A 16,410-nucleotide genomic window follows, 5' to 3' on the forward strand; every position below is an offset into this window, starting at 1 on the left:
TCGTCCAATCTTCAGAACTGTTTGAGCCCACTATGCCGTGGCATTTTTGAAATTATAGTAATTTGCTTAAGGGGATGCTATAATTACAGGTCAAAACAAGGTGACATATTTAACGAGAAAATTCTGTTTTGCCCAGAAGGAGAAAATATTCACAGCTGACTTGCTGCTTCGTTGCCTCTTTATATGTTTTTGCTCCTTTAATGTGATGTTAAAGGTGCACCCCCCCCCCCCCCCCCCCCTCAAAAAAAAAAACTTTCCAGTGTGGTGGTCTGTGATCACCTAGGGGCAGAAATATTCCAAAGCAAAGTCACAGCAACAAAGTCTTGACATCCTTTAATCAAATCTTAAGCTCTTATGGCCAACATGTTAGCAAACAGTTGACTACATTATCATTTCATTGAATTTGTGTTTTTTTCCAGCTGACAAATGCAAGTCCTCTCTTTCTCTCTCAAACTCTCTTTGAGCTTTTTTTATTTATTTTTTTCTGAAAACAGCTGTCTGCAGTGTCATACTGGGGTTGATTAGCGCCATCAGACTTAACCATAAAGTCTGTGTTCCAAAACGGTGTAGTTTTGTGTTAATTCTTAGTGATTTCAGCGACGTTAAGCTTCTACAGAGCTGCTTATCGAACTAACCGCTGCTCCACCACAACTTTCCGACGTCAGATTGAGGGGGACTGTGTCCGACCATGTCTGTAACTTTTCGAAATAAAAAGATTGGGCATTCACACTCACTTCAGGCTTTGCTGTGTGGAGGCGAGGAAGAGGCCAAGGTTTGAACTTCTCTTTATATCTGTCACTTTTCACATGAATTTTCTCTTCCAGGAGAGATTGTGTGAAAGTCTCTGGTCTTATCCCCATATTTAGACAATACCACGTCTCCCTCCTCTCTGTGGCACCCAGCTTCTCACTCTGCCTTCAGATATTACTACTCATAAGAGCGATAAACACTTTTGATTGCCAGCTGTGAGACAACATGCCATATGAACCACCTCTTTTCGAGTATAACCCAGCCCTTCATATTACTTTCACATTAAAAGCAGTTATTTGCGTCAGTGTTAAAAATCTACATGCTTACCACACTACCCTGAAATTACCATCCAAATGCTGTGGAAGGTACTGCCAGTGTCTTTTTCCTAGAATGTGCTTTGATAAAAGGCTAATCTGTCACTGTTATAAGAACTGGTGGGAAATAGTAGAATAGATATGTTTTTATTGAATATCGTCAGCGATGACTGCCTAAATGTACATTTGGAATGGGATTTCTTTTCCGCCCGCGTTATGTCTCGCTCTGCTGCCGCTGACAGTCTGTTTATGTCTGTCGTCTCTTTCAGTTTCTCTATAATTGAGAATAGTTCCTGTGTCCACAGTGCTTGAAATCCAAACATGTCATCATTTCTCCTCCCTGGTAGAGTGCTGAATCATCTTATTCACTCTTCCACTCACTGAACTTTCACTGTTTTCCTGACTGTTGTCACTGTTTCAAAGCTCCCGCAGCAAACCCGTTTAACATCCCTTACTTGGCAGCTGAGCAGTCGTTTCAGGTGTCCACAAGTGGTGAAGAAAAGGTGAATGGTGTGTCAGTTTTAAAGAGGCACTTCAAGATAAAGTGAGCCCATTTTATATGATCCTTCATGTTTCTGAAGAGTCTCTGCTGACAGGTTTTCTCGTGCTCTTTTTCTTTCACGCTCACACACAAGCACACGGCTTCTGGAGATTTCTGCCTTGGCCTCCATTATGTGATGGCACCAAGCAACCTGTCAACTTGGATAATTTCCTCTCATTAACCTAAAAGATGCAGCTCAGACAGGCTATCAGTCACGTATCCCTCTCACGGAGAATGTGTCTCACTGTGTGTGTGTGTGTCTGTGTGTATGTGCAAATCCTTGTCTGTGTGTCACCAGAAGGTGTTTCAGACGAGACAGATGGAGAAGTGTTTTGGCATGGATTCCAGAAGGCGGGCTCAGGTTCATTTTAATCAGGTGTCGACTTGTTTGCCGACCCCTTCCTGCGTCGAAACTCCAGTCACTTTGAAGTACCGTGTGTCCCCCTGTTAGTGATGTAACATAGTTTGGATTCAGTCAGCAACCTAGCTGTTTGGATTTGGCAGCCATGCAGCTGTTTTCAAAAATGTTTGAGATCCAGCAACCGGTTGCTGTGGATCTGCTGTAACTGGTGCAGGCTGCAGAAAACAGAAAAGTGGATGTGACAATATCAGAAACCAGTAAATCTGAAGATTGTATGATCAGTATTAACTATCAACGCTCATTTCTTATGTCTTCAGAGATGTGTTGTGAGTTTTAAATGAACCACCAGTGGAGCAGGAACTCGCTAGATAATCAACATTAATGCTGCAATGATTAAAAGCGATTGAGCTTTGTTAAATCATATTAAACATTAACAAAACATCGTGATTGTCCACACTGGAACGTCTCATCATTATCCTCAAATACCCAAATGGTGCTGATGCTGTGTTTTAGCCACAGAGTGATCAACGCACCATGTCTGCATAACAGAAAATATTTTTGACTGGTAGGATGATGGAGAGAGCACAATGCGCCATTGGTTACTGGAGTCTTGAAACAGTTTGGATGCTTGATGGCGTTAAGATGAAAGAAAACCGAGTCTCAAAGCTCATTATTGTTCGAGTGTGAGCGTTTCAGTGCTGCTGATCTGCATTCTCAGCACCGCTCATTCCACACTGGTGCAACTAATCAGCAATTCTACATTTCAAATTCAGATTCTTGTCTTGATGATTGCTTCTTCTCTAGGGCATTTTATTGATGCTATTGCTTGTCCTGATGGTATTTATTCATTCACCAGTCATTTCTTTTCTCTTTTTTCCCCTGTGTATTTGTATCCTCAACCTTTTAACTTTTTGTGAACTTAGGATTGTTTTGAAAACTACTGTACTACTGTAGTTTTGAATAATATTTTTATAGTAGTTTTACTTAACTTAGTTTGAAAAGTATATAATTAAAATTGAGGATGGAAGATATTGGACTGTGCAATATTATTTGTTTTAAAGGCAGTAATTAGTCCCTGCCAATCTTTCAGTGTTTTATATAATGCTCCAAAATGGTGCTTTGCAAGCTTTTCTACTGTGGCATGAATTAAGTGTCAGTTCTGCTTCATTTTTCTATCCTGTCTGAATCTTTGTCAGATATGTGTCTCAGTCGTTTCATCTTTCTCTCTCTGTCCCTGGTGTCAGGCTCCAGAGGAGGCCTCTCTGCTGATGTCCAGCCCCAGGATGCTTCTCCCCGCATCGGGCTCACTGCCACCAGGTGCCCCCCTGTCTGTCCACCACCAGATCCAACTGCTCCAGCAGCAGCTCCAGCAGCAACAGCAGCAGACACAAGTGGCAGTAGCACAGGTTTGTCTCCCACACACGCACAAACACAACCTTTTGTGCTTTTGAAAGTGTTTCTGCCGTGTGTGCAGTGTCCAGGGCTCAACAATATAGATACATATAATCACACATAGACCCAGAATCAGTCACACCCACACCCCCAGACACATGCCTACATATACACTACAGTACAAATGGACTAAATATCCCACAAATGACAGATCTGCTTGCTGTTTTACTGGGTGCATCAAATCCTGGTGAACTGTGAACCTGCACTTTAGTGAGACAAGTGAAAAATACTGTTATGTCTGTATGCAAAATGTTCACAACACGGAAACTGTACATATGACTGCGTCACTCATAGATTTTCTTCTTGCTTTTTTCTGATTATGAATTATAGCAAGAGTTTACTTAAACACATAGATTTTGGGCTCTGCCGTCTTTGGTGTGAATTGTGGTGGTGCTGGTGGTTAAAAAGGTTTATTGGCACACTTGGCTTCCTCAGGATGGCTAGACACACAGTGAAATAAAATCAGTAATCAATCTAACTCCACAAACCTATGTAAAAGCAAACACATTCATTTACTGAAAATGTAGCTGCCCATTTTGATCTAGTTTACTTAATGAGGAAATTTGCCATTGTTGACCACCTGCAGAAAGAAACAAACAACCAATGATCACTGAAAGAGATCAACCCCCCCACCCCCCCAACTCCAACCTCTGCAATCCAATCTGGATTTGAAAAAAAGTTCCCCCCAGCCTCAGACATCAATCACCCAGCCTGAGTGGCTGCAGTGAAGAAGTGACTGGTAACAGCAATTGCTCTGGGCTTACAATGACACACACACACACACACACACACACACACACACACACACACACACACACACACACACACACACACACACATACATGCAGTTTGCCTTGACATTAGAAACTGACGTTTTAAAACTCAGCCCACCCTGTTTCTAATGCACGCTTACACTCCTGACCCAGAAGTGTCCCAGACAGTTAAATACTGATGTCTCATGGCTTCCAGAGACGGATGCAGGGGTCCTGATGAAACTGGTAGGTCACACTGAACTTAGCTGTTCCCTTGTCCTGACCTGAACGACGTTAGACAGAGCCGCTGCTACAGCTGACGGCTCACACATTCAGACAGAGTGTGCTCAGGCATAAATGGCATTAATTATACCCTGATGGAGTCAGAAGTCACTGTCCGCTGGTGTAGATTTTCTTTTTCTCAAAACTGCTTTGGCACATAAAAAGAGTATTTTACCTGTGTGGGATATTTCAAACAAGGATCTGCCACCCAGAGGTGTTTCTGTCTGACCTTGGCTCTTTTGCCATTTAGCAAGGTTTCCCCCATGGTCCTAACTTGTCTGAGCTGCTGTAACAGTTCACTCCCACACAGCATTTAAAGTAGTTTCCACTGACTCTTCACTTTGCTGTTTCTTTTAAGACTTATTTGTGTTGTGAGTCTAACTCCCGTGTTCTTAAATAACTCTTTGAGTGATCGATTTAATTGTTGACGAGCAGAAAAAAATCTGGGATTCTGAGGATCAGGACTTTTGAGTAGTGGCAGGATAAATTTGAAGTGCTGTCAGAATAATGTGATAGGAAAGGTGAAGAAACTGCTTAATCTGCTGCACAAAACTAATTCTGTCTTAAATCTTTGTTTTTTTTTTTCCTGTGAAGTGCTGGATGATTTTGCCACTTCCTGCCTCTAACAGTTATTCTAAAGTAACAGTCAGAGACATTTAAAGTCCAGCGTTTTAAGTAGATTTTCAAGCAAAAATACCAAATGTTCTCTGGTTCCAGCCTTTAGAAAGGAGATGTCACTTGGGAACTTCTTATCTTTATTTTATTTTTTATTTTTTTTGGGGAAGTTCTAACATGAATTAAAAAAAGAAATCAACATTAAGTAATAATGATTAGATAAAGATTTGTCAGTTGTAGTCCTACATGTCACTGACTGTGGTGTCACATCCTGCATTATAGTTTTGATTTGCTTAGTTTCTTATTATATATATATTTTTTTCTTTTTGCAAAATCCAATCAAATTGAAGTTTAATCAAAACAGAATTAATTAAAGCCACTTTATGTTATGAATGCAGTTTACAACAGCTGCAGTTTGGACTGAGCCTGAGACTTGTCTCCACTGTACAGGCTGCACACATGTGGACAATGCATATTACAGCTCTGGGGTAATTTGGCTCTAGGACTCACATGTGTGTGTCTCTGTGTGTGTACATACAGACACACCCAGAAGCATAAAAACAGACAGTATTTTTCAGATTTTTCTGGCTGAGACTGATTTAAAAAAAAAAAAGAAATTAAACTATGCACAATCACGTACACACAAGTGAGATAGTATATCAGTGTGCTGAGGGGAGTCTTAAAGAGGGTCACCCACTGTTAAGTGTTTACTAGGAGAAAGTTAGTGCACATAAAAAAAAAAATCTATGTCTGTCTCTCCCACGCTCCCTCAGACAAGCTCCCTCTCACAGGTAAGCGTAAACTTGCCTGAGGCTGCTTCTAACCAGCATTAACGAGGGAGAAGAGCTAACTCCACCACTGAAGGTCAAATAGTAGAAAATAATAAGCTGATTAGTGATGCACGTTATGGATGAGGACACAGAGGAAGAGAGATAATACTTGGCTGACACATCAGCATGATGAGTGAAAATGGGTCTGCGTGTGTGTGCAGATTTATTTGTGTATGTTTTCGTGTTATTAAAACTCCCAAAACTTGTTTGATGTTCAGAAGAAAACAGCTTTCCCTGGTGTCTTTCCCTCAGTTTCACACCAGAAAATCAAATGGCGTTTTCCTGTCACACAGTAACCTACTTAGTCATGTTAAAAGCAGATATTGCTATTGTTGATTATCTCAAACAGCAGGCCTCCCCCCCACTCGTCTTGCATCCCCCTCATTATAATGTTGTACGATGCAACAGAGAGCAGTGATAAAGACACACAGGAAAAACGGATTTTATTCAGTAGTTTACATTTTGGCACAACACCAGTAATATTTAGTTCAGTTCTTAATTTATTAGATATTGACCTCAGTATTTTCATGTAATATCCATTCAGTGTATTTACATTCTTTAATTCTGTCTCTGTGTAGTAGTTTTTATCATTAGTCCATTCTGTTCCAGCGCTGGATTCAGATTTCCTACATAAGCACGAGGGATTGACAGGAAACAATACAGCATGTGATCCAGTGTTACCATTTATAATTTTACCTAACTGATAAAGTAATCAGCCCTATTGTTCACACTCCTGCATTAACTTACTGCTAACGCAAACATTTCCTTCACATTAAAAGCGCTGGCTTTACTGCTAGGTGCTCAGGAAACACAGTCATTTTTTGTAATGGAACCAGAAGGAGCAGCCACAGTAAACAGATGAAGAGCTGCAGGGGACAGACTGATACCTCCATGTCCCCCAGCACCTACCTCTGTGCCCTGCTGGGGTGTGGAAGGATGGAAGATGTTTGGCTGCACTGTGAACAGATGCACCAGTTGCTAATCTGTTGCATTTTTGACAGCAGTGATTATTTACACTGTTGCCCACCCCATGCGGATGAAAATGTCTCTGACCTCATGGCCCCACCAGTCAGCTGTGAAAACGCACTTGATGCTGAACCCTGCTGCAGAGCCCGAGCAGAGGTCGCAGTAAATGGAGGTAAATTATCGAGCTGGTCAACGCTAATCACGGCTCACTTAGGGTTGAGTGGAAGTGGAGATGTTTAATGAAGTCAGGGAAGTGAGGGAGTACATCGGCTATCTGTTCCAAGATGAAAGTCACTCTGCGGATGATGCTCTGTCACTGCTTAATGAAATTTTACCACTCTCTGTATTTTTAGTTCTTTTAGTTCTTCTTTCTTGACTCATCCCTTACTGTCTCCTTCCTTCCTTACTTCTCCTACTTTTGTTTATTCTGTTCTTCCTTCTTTCTCTTCCGCTCATCATTCTTGTCTCCCTTTTAGTTACTTCCTCCCTGTTTCTTTCCTTTTTTCTTCCTCTTCCCCTGTGTTCCTTTTTCTTGTTCTTGTTTTTCTCATCACTCTTCTCAAATTTATCTTTCTTCCATCCATCTTTCCACCGCTTTCTCTTTTCACATGTTGTTGCTCCCTCACGCCTTCCTACGCTTTTGCTCGGACGTTTCCAGTTTCCTCTCACTTCATCAAGCACCCGCTCGCACGTTACAAGTGTAAGGGCATTTCTAATGGTTTCCTTATCGTTGCACCAGCAAAATGATCATTTCTCCTTCAGTCTTTTCCTCAAAAACTGTGATTAAAACAGAGACAAACCAGTGTTGGAGAGGTTTCAAACACTTCCACATCAAAGGGACCTGGCGTGGGCAGGCAATGCAATGATGATAATCCTGTGTGAAGAGTACATCCTCAGCAACCAACCCTGTGGATTCACAGCACACAACCAACAATCCTAATCCCCTTATACCACCAATGGGAGAATTGCAGTTTGTCAGTCTTGTCTGAAAGGAAAATGGTAACATTTAAGCAGCCTTATCTTCCATTTTCTACAATTTCTGCATCTGCATTTTTACAAGATTCGGATGTAATCCGCAAAGTCATGATTTTTTTTTTGTACTCTCATTTTGTCTCTGACTGTAGTCACAAGTGCTCTTTGCTGTAGTGGTTTTACAGAGCACTTTCCAGTGATAACAGATCATCAGTGTGTCGTTGTTCCATTGGATTTTCTGTTCTGTTTTTTTTCAGCCCTTTCACTGCACTGCTTCTTTAAACTGCCTACGTTTTGTATTTTTCCAAACAAACTACAAATGCAAAACAAGACACATGACAGCAAAAACTTCCCTGATGTTTTTCAGGGCCAGTATGCATGTTGGTTGTATTCATGTTGAAATCTATCATGTATTGAACTTTGTTATGTTTGAAGGGGGCGTGAGACTTGGCACAGGACTTGTATCTTTTAAAAACGTTCCATCTTATCATAAATTTCCAGAAGATGTAAAGTGTGTAGCTGCTGCCTCTGCTCATCACTCCTGAGGAGACCTCCGGAGCACTCTGGAATAATTTGGGAAATGAGACCAAATCGCACTTGGGAACATTTCTCCATGGCATTTATTCTAAACATCTGAAGTTATCTATGTTTTTTTTTTTTTTTTTTTAATCTGTTAGTTAGAGAAACTCTGTAGAGGAATGTCAGATTGTTGCGAGAGAAGCGGTTGGGAAGATGAAAATTGTCCTTGGGCATTGTTCTGTTCTGGGGAACAGTTTTGAACAAAGAAAGCAATGAAAAGGCAGAGAGATGCTGCTGCCTAATTAGAGCTTTAAGGAGTCATTCCAGTCGCTTGAAGCTCCTTCAATTTCACGACATTCAGATAAGAGGGAAGAAAACGCTGGGTAGCAGCAGGTTTACTACCAAGGGAGCACCACAGCGAAACACAAGTAGAGCACCTTTTAATTGGGGCTTTGTCTGAGTTCTACTTTTAGTTAGAGGTTTCGATTCTTCTCTATATATATTTTAAAAATAACAAAGATGTTTGGGAGTTGTTGCCTACAGGTGGATTGTCATACTGTCATACTGACAGTGTGGCTACTTGTGTCCTTTCTGCGTTTTGTGCATTTGCACTATAATCCTTCAGTGTGTTGATTTAAGTTTACACATGTTAACCAGTCCTCATCTCGCCTTTTTTCAGTATTTGTGTTTTTACTGTGATAAAACAAATTTTAACTCCCTGATTACACTGTAATTACATAAACAAGGCAGCTGTGCTTTAAGCCTGAAGATGTGTGATATAAAGGGATGAAATTACATTTGTCTTGATATCCATCCATTGCACCACTACAAATCCATGGATAATGAAATGCATAATGCGAAAAATGGAGCTGTAACAGCATCGGTGGGCCAGTCACCATAGCAATGACAGGAATAATAGATGGAGTAATATGTTCTTGCAGTATGTCCTCAATCCCCCGTTAAAATTGGGATATTGTCGTGCATCAATACCATGGCAACAATATGGAAGATCAGACGGGGTTTTTTTTTGCCTATTTATGGCTCAGATTCATAGGCACCTAATTATAGATCATTATACACATTCATTATTATACATACAAAGTATAAGCACACAACACAATACATTTTCTGTTGTTTAGCTACAGATATTTTGATGCACAAAAAACAATTGTTTTTCAGTATATCAAGTATCACAGAATCTTCTGTACCGTCAGGAGCATGGGCAACAGGTCAATATTATTTTGATTTACTTTGGAAACTCAGGTCAGAGTATTTGTACTACAGATAACATTGAATGTTGGGACTCTGCTTTAACATTGGTCATGGCCCCAAAAAAGGTTACCTCATGTAGGGACATAAGGATTCACATGATTAAGAAGAATATCAGTAACTTTATTTGTGTATTACTTTTCAAAACAACAGTGACAAAGCACTTCATGGAACAAAACGTAAGAGAAAGACAGACATTAATACATTAATTACATTAATGATAAGGTAACAATGAAAAAAAAAATTATCAGCTGATTCAACTCAACAGGTTTTCAAAGCCTGTTTTGCATTTACCTGAAAAATAGGACAATATCACTAAAACAATTTTGGATCAAAATGTTGAAGTAGAGTTGCATAATGTAAATATTTAATTCTAACAAATGTCACCGTTGGACATGATATTTATGTGTGAATTAAGTGAGATTCCAGTGCAGGTGGGAAAACAGAAAGAAAATAAAATGGACACGCGGGTCACCAGCTAAACACACATACAGGTGGACAAATGGAAGCAGCCAGAGAGATCCACCTGTAATGATTTAGGGCTTAACATTTCTCATCTTATCGTTTTTTTCATTCCATTTTTTCATTTTATCTGCAGGACCAGGCTCTGTTTCCACAGATACCGGGTCCGGTCATTTGCAGAATAAAGCCAAGTTTAACCTTCTGTGGCTGCTTCGGGACAAGACTTTGTGCTCTCTTTGATCAGATATCCGGACGAAAAAGTCAGAGTCTGACTTTTAAAAAGAAAAAGTTTTCCCTGGCTTATTTTTCTTATCCTACTTTTCGTTTCGCTGCTGTTTTCTGCATGAAATTATTCTGTGTTCTATTACCAGCCAGTGCAGCTCAGCTCAGTGAGACATTTAATATGGACAGCATCAGGATAAATGTGACACTAGCACCCAAGGCCTCAGTATAAACCACAGAGGAGTGGCTGATGCGCTATTAGAGTTGTCAGCATGGCAGCGTATGTTGGAGTCAAGCCCCGCTCTTCCATAGATCAAGATGGGGGTCCTGTCAGCTGTAAATTACACCAGCAAAGTCATCATCGGGGTGTCAGTCTTTATAAATGAGGTCTGCGGAGGCAGCCTGGCCCGAACACAATCTGGAATCACCTCTATTTGTTGCTAAGTGCAAGGATAATGGAAGCAGATGACTGTCTTCCTCAACACTTGTTTTTCTGTCTGGCGAGTTGATGCAAGAGACAAGGAGCAGGAGGCGGAGGAGGTATGGAGGCCTTGGGACAGAGGCTGTGAATTTTGACTCCATCTTGTGTCTCTCTCTGCCTCACTGACTCCTTATTAGAGGGAAGAAGGAGTGATGAGGTTTCATCACAGAGAATCACCGAAAACGATGGCTGCATCTAAGATGGAGGAGGGAAGGAAGGAGGCAACAAGAGAGGAGGTAGAAAGAGCTGAAAGATGCAGGAAGCATAAAGTAGAAAAGACTGTGGATGAACAACTTGATTCTCATTTTTAAAAACAGAAGTTACCTTTTCACCAGCTGGAACCTGATGATGAGCATGTTTTCTCTACCATATAACAATTAACAGACTAAAGGATTAATAAATTAAATCTTTCTATTAAAATTCAGATCCAGAGGTGAATCAGTAAGTTGTAGCTCAGATCCACTCTAATTATCATGAGTGATGGTTTGATATTCAATCTTTTATTAGTAGTAGTTCAGACTAAATAAAAGACTAAAGGACTTTCTAGAGCTGTTGCTGTGCTGCATAGCACAGTCCTTGGCTCATTGTTCCGATAGCAATTACAGTTTGTTTTGCAGTTTTTCTTTTGATTTATGTCACCATTGACGTCAAGAGCCTCCGTGCTACCACAGTAACGAGTTCTGTGTTACCACATCAAGCTGAAATGAGAATCCAGGGAGTCAGCAGGAGTTTCAGGGGCTTGTACCTCCACATGAGGCCCACCCTTCACACCAACTTCTTCCGAGAAATTTTATGGGCTCCTGATGCACTCTAGCATTGATTAAGCTTTTTATATGAAGAAAACAGAACACCTAATGGTTTACTGAGATTTGTGGTGGCAGTAAGGAGCACTTCTGGTTCGCTGCTATGTAACATTACTGTGTTTTCCCCCGTGTGTGCAGCGTCACTGGGTAAAATCGTGTTTCACACTTTCGTTCAGCACCTCTTTGCCTACTAGACAGGCGACATTTGAAGTCGTGCTGGACCATGTTCATGCTCCAGGGTTAAGCTTCATCACACACTGCCTCTCCTGTCAGAGAATCATTAGTAATTGGGCTCCTTCAACACATGGGGCTTATTCTGAACTATTCTTGCGATTTGAAACCTTGAGAATTTCTCCTTTGAATTTGTGGAAACCAATTATGTGCTCAAGATAGGAGAAGGCTAAATAGGGTGGGAGCTGGAGCCACTAACATTTGATTTGGAGAGTACTTTGAAGTAAAAATGGGGAATCATTGCCACTACAAAAGCAATACATTGTGTTTGTGTGTGTGTGTGTGTGTGTGTGTGTGTGTGTGTGTGTGTGTGTGTGTGTGTGTGTGTGTGTGTGTGTGTGTGTGTGTGTGTGTGTGTGTGTGTGTGTGTGTGTGTGTTCATCTGCACATGTATGCACTGAGTGAATGGTGTCTCTATCCCGTTCCTTCCCTTTTATATAAATGTTTCAAAGTGTAGTAGAAGTTTTAGCCTTCCTGTCTTAAAATGAAATAAAGTTTGTGCTTTAATCTTACAGACCACAGCAGCAGGCTGTGGCATTAAGGTTATATGAGGATCAGAGCTGCCACAGGAGCTGTGCTAGTCCTGCAATAAAAATGTAATAAAAAATTATAAAGCCAGAGAAATTACAAAGATGTGGCATCTATCGCTGAGGTTTTCTCAGTACCTTGGATAACACAGCATTTTGTAAACGTGTGTAATTTAGAGAAATCAGAAAGTTAAGTTGAAATGACTTAAAACCAACCATTAGTTTTAATTATTGATTAGTCCGCTGATTATTTTTCACAAAGTGACACAACTACTCTTTGGAGCTCAAGTCGAAATATGTTTTTCAGCGTAGGTGTTTAGATGTCTTTAGTCAGCTGATCAGCATCTAACTTTAAACGACTACAACTCGACGCTGTGAAACACATGAAACCCTCGTTCAGCTGTTTATCATCAAACTTCAAACTTCAGCCTCACTTGCAACAAGCAGCGCTGCTGTCTGTGTTTGTTACATGAGTTTTTCCTCACACACCCACACTGAATTGTCACTGATTGATCAGTTCACCTCCAACTGCAAAAACACTCAGAGGGGATTCTGTGTTTTCCTTCACATTGCTCTGATTAATTACCAGGCATTGAAAATACAGTGAGACTGATCAATCACTGCCTCCTGCTGAGCTGACTCAGCCAGATCCTGAAGCCTCTCACCTCCTGATCAGTTTAGTTTCTACGTGAAGGTCTAAATAATAGATACACTCATTAAATATGTGGTTTGGGATGTGTGCAGTAGCACTTTTGAACATGTTCCCTGAAAGGGAAAAATATGTTAAAGGGTAAATTCATTTAGTACACATTTTTCTTGCTGGTGTTTTTCCTGTGTGAAAGACAACAACTTGAGGCCATAGTTTTTTTTTCATGTATGCTAAAATTCAACCCTTTTGTTCTGATAATTTTAATATTGTCTCTAAAGTCATTACTTCTAAAGTAAAGTTTTGATTTGCTTTAAGAAACAAACTATGAATTTGATAGAATTCACTCATGAAGTACCAGCTTGAAATTAGATGAAGGTACTGTAAATGCACATATAAACCAAGCTTTTCAATTATATGCTTGAGAATTAACATGCACACATTTTTAGTTTTTTTATTTTACTACACTCCAGTCATTGGTGACTAGTGGTTTTATCTTTGAACATTTGAAGCAAACAGCACTCGGCCCTGATTCCCCTGAAAGGTCAACTCAGTTTGGCCCTGGCCTTCACGTGGAGTGGTGTGTTGCTGTATCTGTGTGTTTGGGGAATTCAGACAGGGGTACCAGTACTGAGTTTATGAGCAGTGAGCTGGGGAAAATGTTTGTATGCTGTATACTGAGCTGAGCATCTGTTTCTCTCCCTCTTTCTTGTTTTGACTCGTCTGTCTGTCCCTCTGTCTCTTGACTCCCCCCACCACCGCCAGGTCCACCTGTTGAAGGACCAGCTGAGCGCAGAGGCCACGGCTCGGCTGGAGGCCCAGGCTCGAGTCCATCAGCTGCTGCTGCAGAACAAAGACCTGCTGCAGCACATCTCTCTGCTGGTTAAACAGATCCAGGAGCTGGAGACCAAGATGTCTGGACCAAACTCAAGTGAGTGGATTATATAAGAGACTTGTTTATACACATGAATGCACACTTGGGTCAAGTTTTTATACAGACAGAGATAAATTTTGTAATTTGTGACCTACATCAGCTTCTACTGGCGTTTAGTAGGAAATGAAACATCAGCAACTGGTGTCTGGCAGAGCTACAAAGCCAACTCATCCCTTCCATCCCCTTTAGCTCTGTTGATTTGGTTTCAAAACCATCTTGTTAAGCAGCATCACATTGTCATCATTAGTTATAGACAACACATCACTCCCCCCAAGCATAAAATCTCGGTCATGTTGTGCAAAAATTACAAAGAAAATGTTGATCTGTGTCTTTGCCAAGACAGTACAGTCTCTGAAATGTGTTTTAACCGTCCAGAATGTTTTGAAATTCTGTTTTTCAGTGGGATCCACATCTGTGCCAAAATATACACGGTGAAAGAAACTTATGGGATCAGTGTATCAAAAAATGTTTTGTACAACAAATGCAGAAGTTCATAAGCAAGGCAGCATTATTTATAATAAACATTATAAGCCATAAGCAAAAAAATGAAAATGAACCAAAATATACTAAAATAAGTAAGTAACAAATTGTAAGTTGCCCCAAATGCAACAAAGGAAGTAAACCTGCAGTAGAGAAATGCATTTAAAGGCATCACATAGTTAGCTCCATCTGTATGCAGCATACCTGCTAAAAGCAGCTTCACCCAGTTTGGTTCTGGCTCAGGAGACTACCACGATACTACTCCCAGTGCTTGTTGTCCCAGCGTGTAACACCACACCAGAATGCACTGAAATCTGCCCTCAGTTTTTGGATATATGAGTCAAACAAATATCAAGTTTATGTGACATGAAAATGGCTTTCAAGCATCCTACACTACAGAAAACACAGTGCTTTTACAAGATAAGGTCCATTCACAGTTCACAGCAGTAAACAGTACAATGGACAAGGAGAACAAGAAGAGAAAGAAAAAACACAAAGTCAGGCAGAAACAAGGTAATTCAGCATTTTAAGTCCCCGGGTCCAGATCAGCAGACGCTCGCACTGTCAGGTGAACTCAAACATTCAGTCACGCACGCAGCCGTACACAACACGACCTACACACCGAGAGAGCGGACGTGTTCAGCTCCCTACACACTCACACAGACAGCAGACTGAGTGAGTGCACTGCAGAACTAGACAGGCTTCTAAATGGAAAGCCCTGAGTACCAGTATGAGATTGGACCTCGCCGCTCTGTTTATCAGTCTCCACATATGTCCCTTTGCTGCTCCTTCGTCCACGACCCCGCCCTCGTCCTCTCTGTCTCCTCACAGATTCACACATTCTGAAAGTGTGTTCATCGGCAGTCGAAGACATTCTTCTCGGTGCTATCGCAGTCTGGCCTGCCCCGCACTTGTCAATCTATTATTTCATCAGCCAACAGTTCAGAACTTCAGCGGGAAAACATTTCCTTGTTGCCGCCTCTGCATGTTTAACATTTTAATACGCTCCTCAGTTCTCACAAGGTCAGGAAAACTCTTCTATGGACACACTTGGAGTCAAAATAATAACTCTTTTTTTTTTTTTTTTAACACATTTACTTCAGTAGATTTTCCTCATGACACATTCTCACTTCTCAAGCACAGGTGTAACTAATAACATCAATTACAGCCGCATTTCGTCTGTAGTGTGTCACTTTTGTAGCGCTGGGATTGTGTGTGCTGGCTCACCGTCATGACACACTTAAACAGAAAGGAGCCATCATTAATGGTATTAGTTACACCAGTGCTTTTCCTGCTATCACAAGTCAAAATGTCCACCATGAGAAAGATCCATTTCACAGCACATATTACAGTATTTAGTATCATTTTACAGCATGAAACATGGTTTGGCTATAGACGGGAAGAAGTGCAGACCCCATGCTGGAGGTTTTGACCCAGTTTACTGCATTAGTGACAGAAAGGCTGTTAAAGGAATATGCCTGAAAATCAGTCTTTTCAGCTTCCCCTGTTTGTGCCCTGCAGGCCTGGAAGGTGGCTCTGAAAAGTTAGTTACCTCTTCCTTCACTGAGGATGAGAGCTGTAGTCTGCTTGGACTCACAACACTTACAGCGGATTTTAACAATGACCCCAAAAAAACAAAAAACAAATCATGTCAAAACTATGAAAACATTCACTTCTTGAACGACTCTTTAGCCTTTAAATGCATGAATCTGTTGCTCCAGCTGGACTTCTTGGATCATATTTCACATTTCACTGGTCATTTAAACAGTACAGCCTCATCAGCAGTGTTTTAACACAGGGCTGTTTTGGGGTCGAATCACTGTTTGTTATGCATCTTTTGCTGTTTTTCTCCTCTTTCTGTCACTGCAGCAGGCTACACACTTTTCAGCCACCTTTCACGCTTACATGAGATGAGTATCGAAAAGATGGACTGTTCCTTTTTCAGCTCCAGGTCTGCACCCTGTGCCCGTAAAGAAGGATTCAAAGCATGTTTCACTGTGC

General features: G+C 41.0%; 1 protein-coding gene across 4 annotated transcripts in view; it reads left to right on the plus strand.

Moving 5' to 3' along the window:
- Positions 1-16,410, plus strand: part of nos1apa (nitric oxide synthase 1 (neuronal) adaptor protein a) — a 155,453-nt gene that overhangs the window by 107,780 nt on the left and 31,263 nt on the right. For all 4 annotated transcript variants that reach the window (XM_041040269.1, XM_041040268.1, XM_041040271.1 and 1 more), the window contains 2 exons: positions 3,211-3,372; positions 13,761-13,926. In XM_041040269.1, the coding sequence (XP_040896203.1) occupies positions 3,211-3,372; positions 13,761-13,926 (328 nt within the window). The remainder of the gene's footprint in view (positions 1-3,210; positions 3,373-13,760; positions 13,927-16,410) is intronic.

This window comes from Toxotes jaculatrix, chromosome 6 (assembly GCF_017976425.1).
Source record: "Toxotes jaculatrix isolate fToxJac2 chromosome 6, fToxJac2.pri, whole genome shotgun sequence".
Lineage (NCBI taxonomy): Eukaryota > Metazoa > Chordata > Actinopteri > Toxotidae > Toxotes > Toxotes jaculatrix.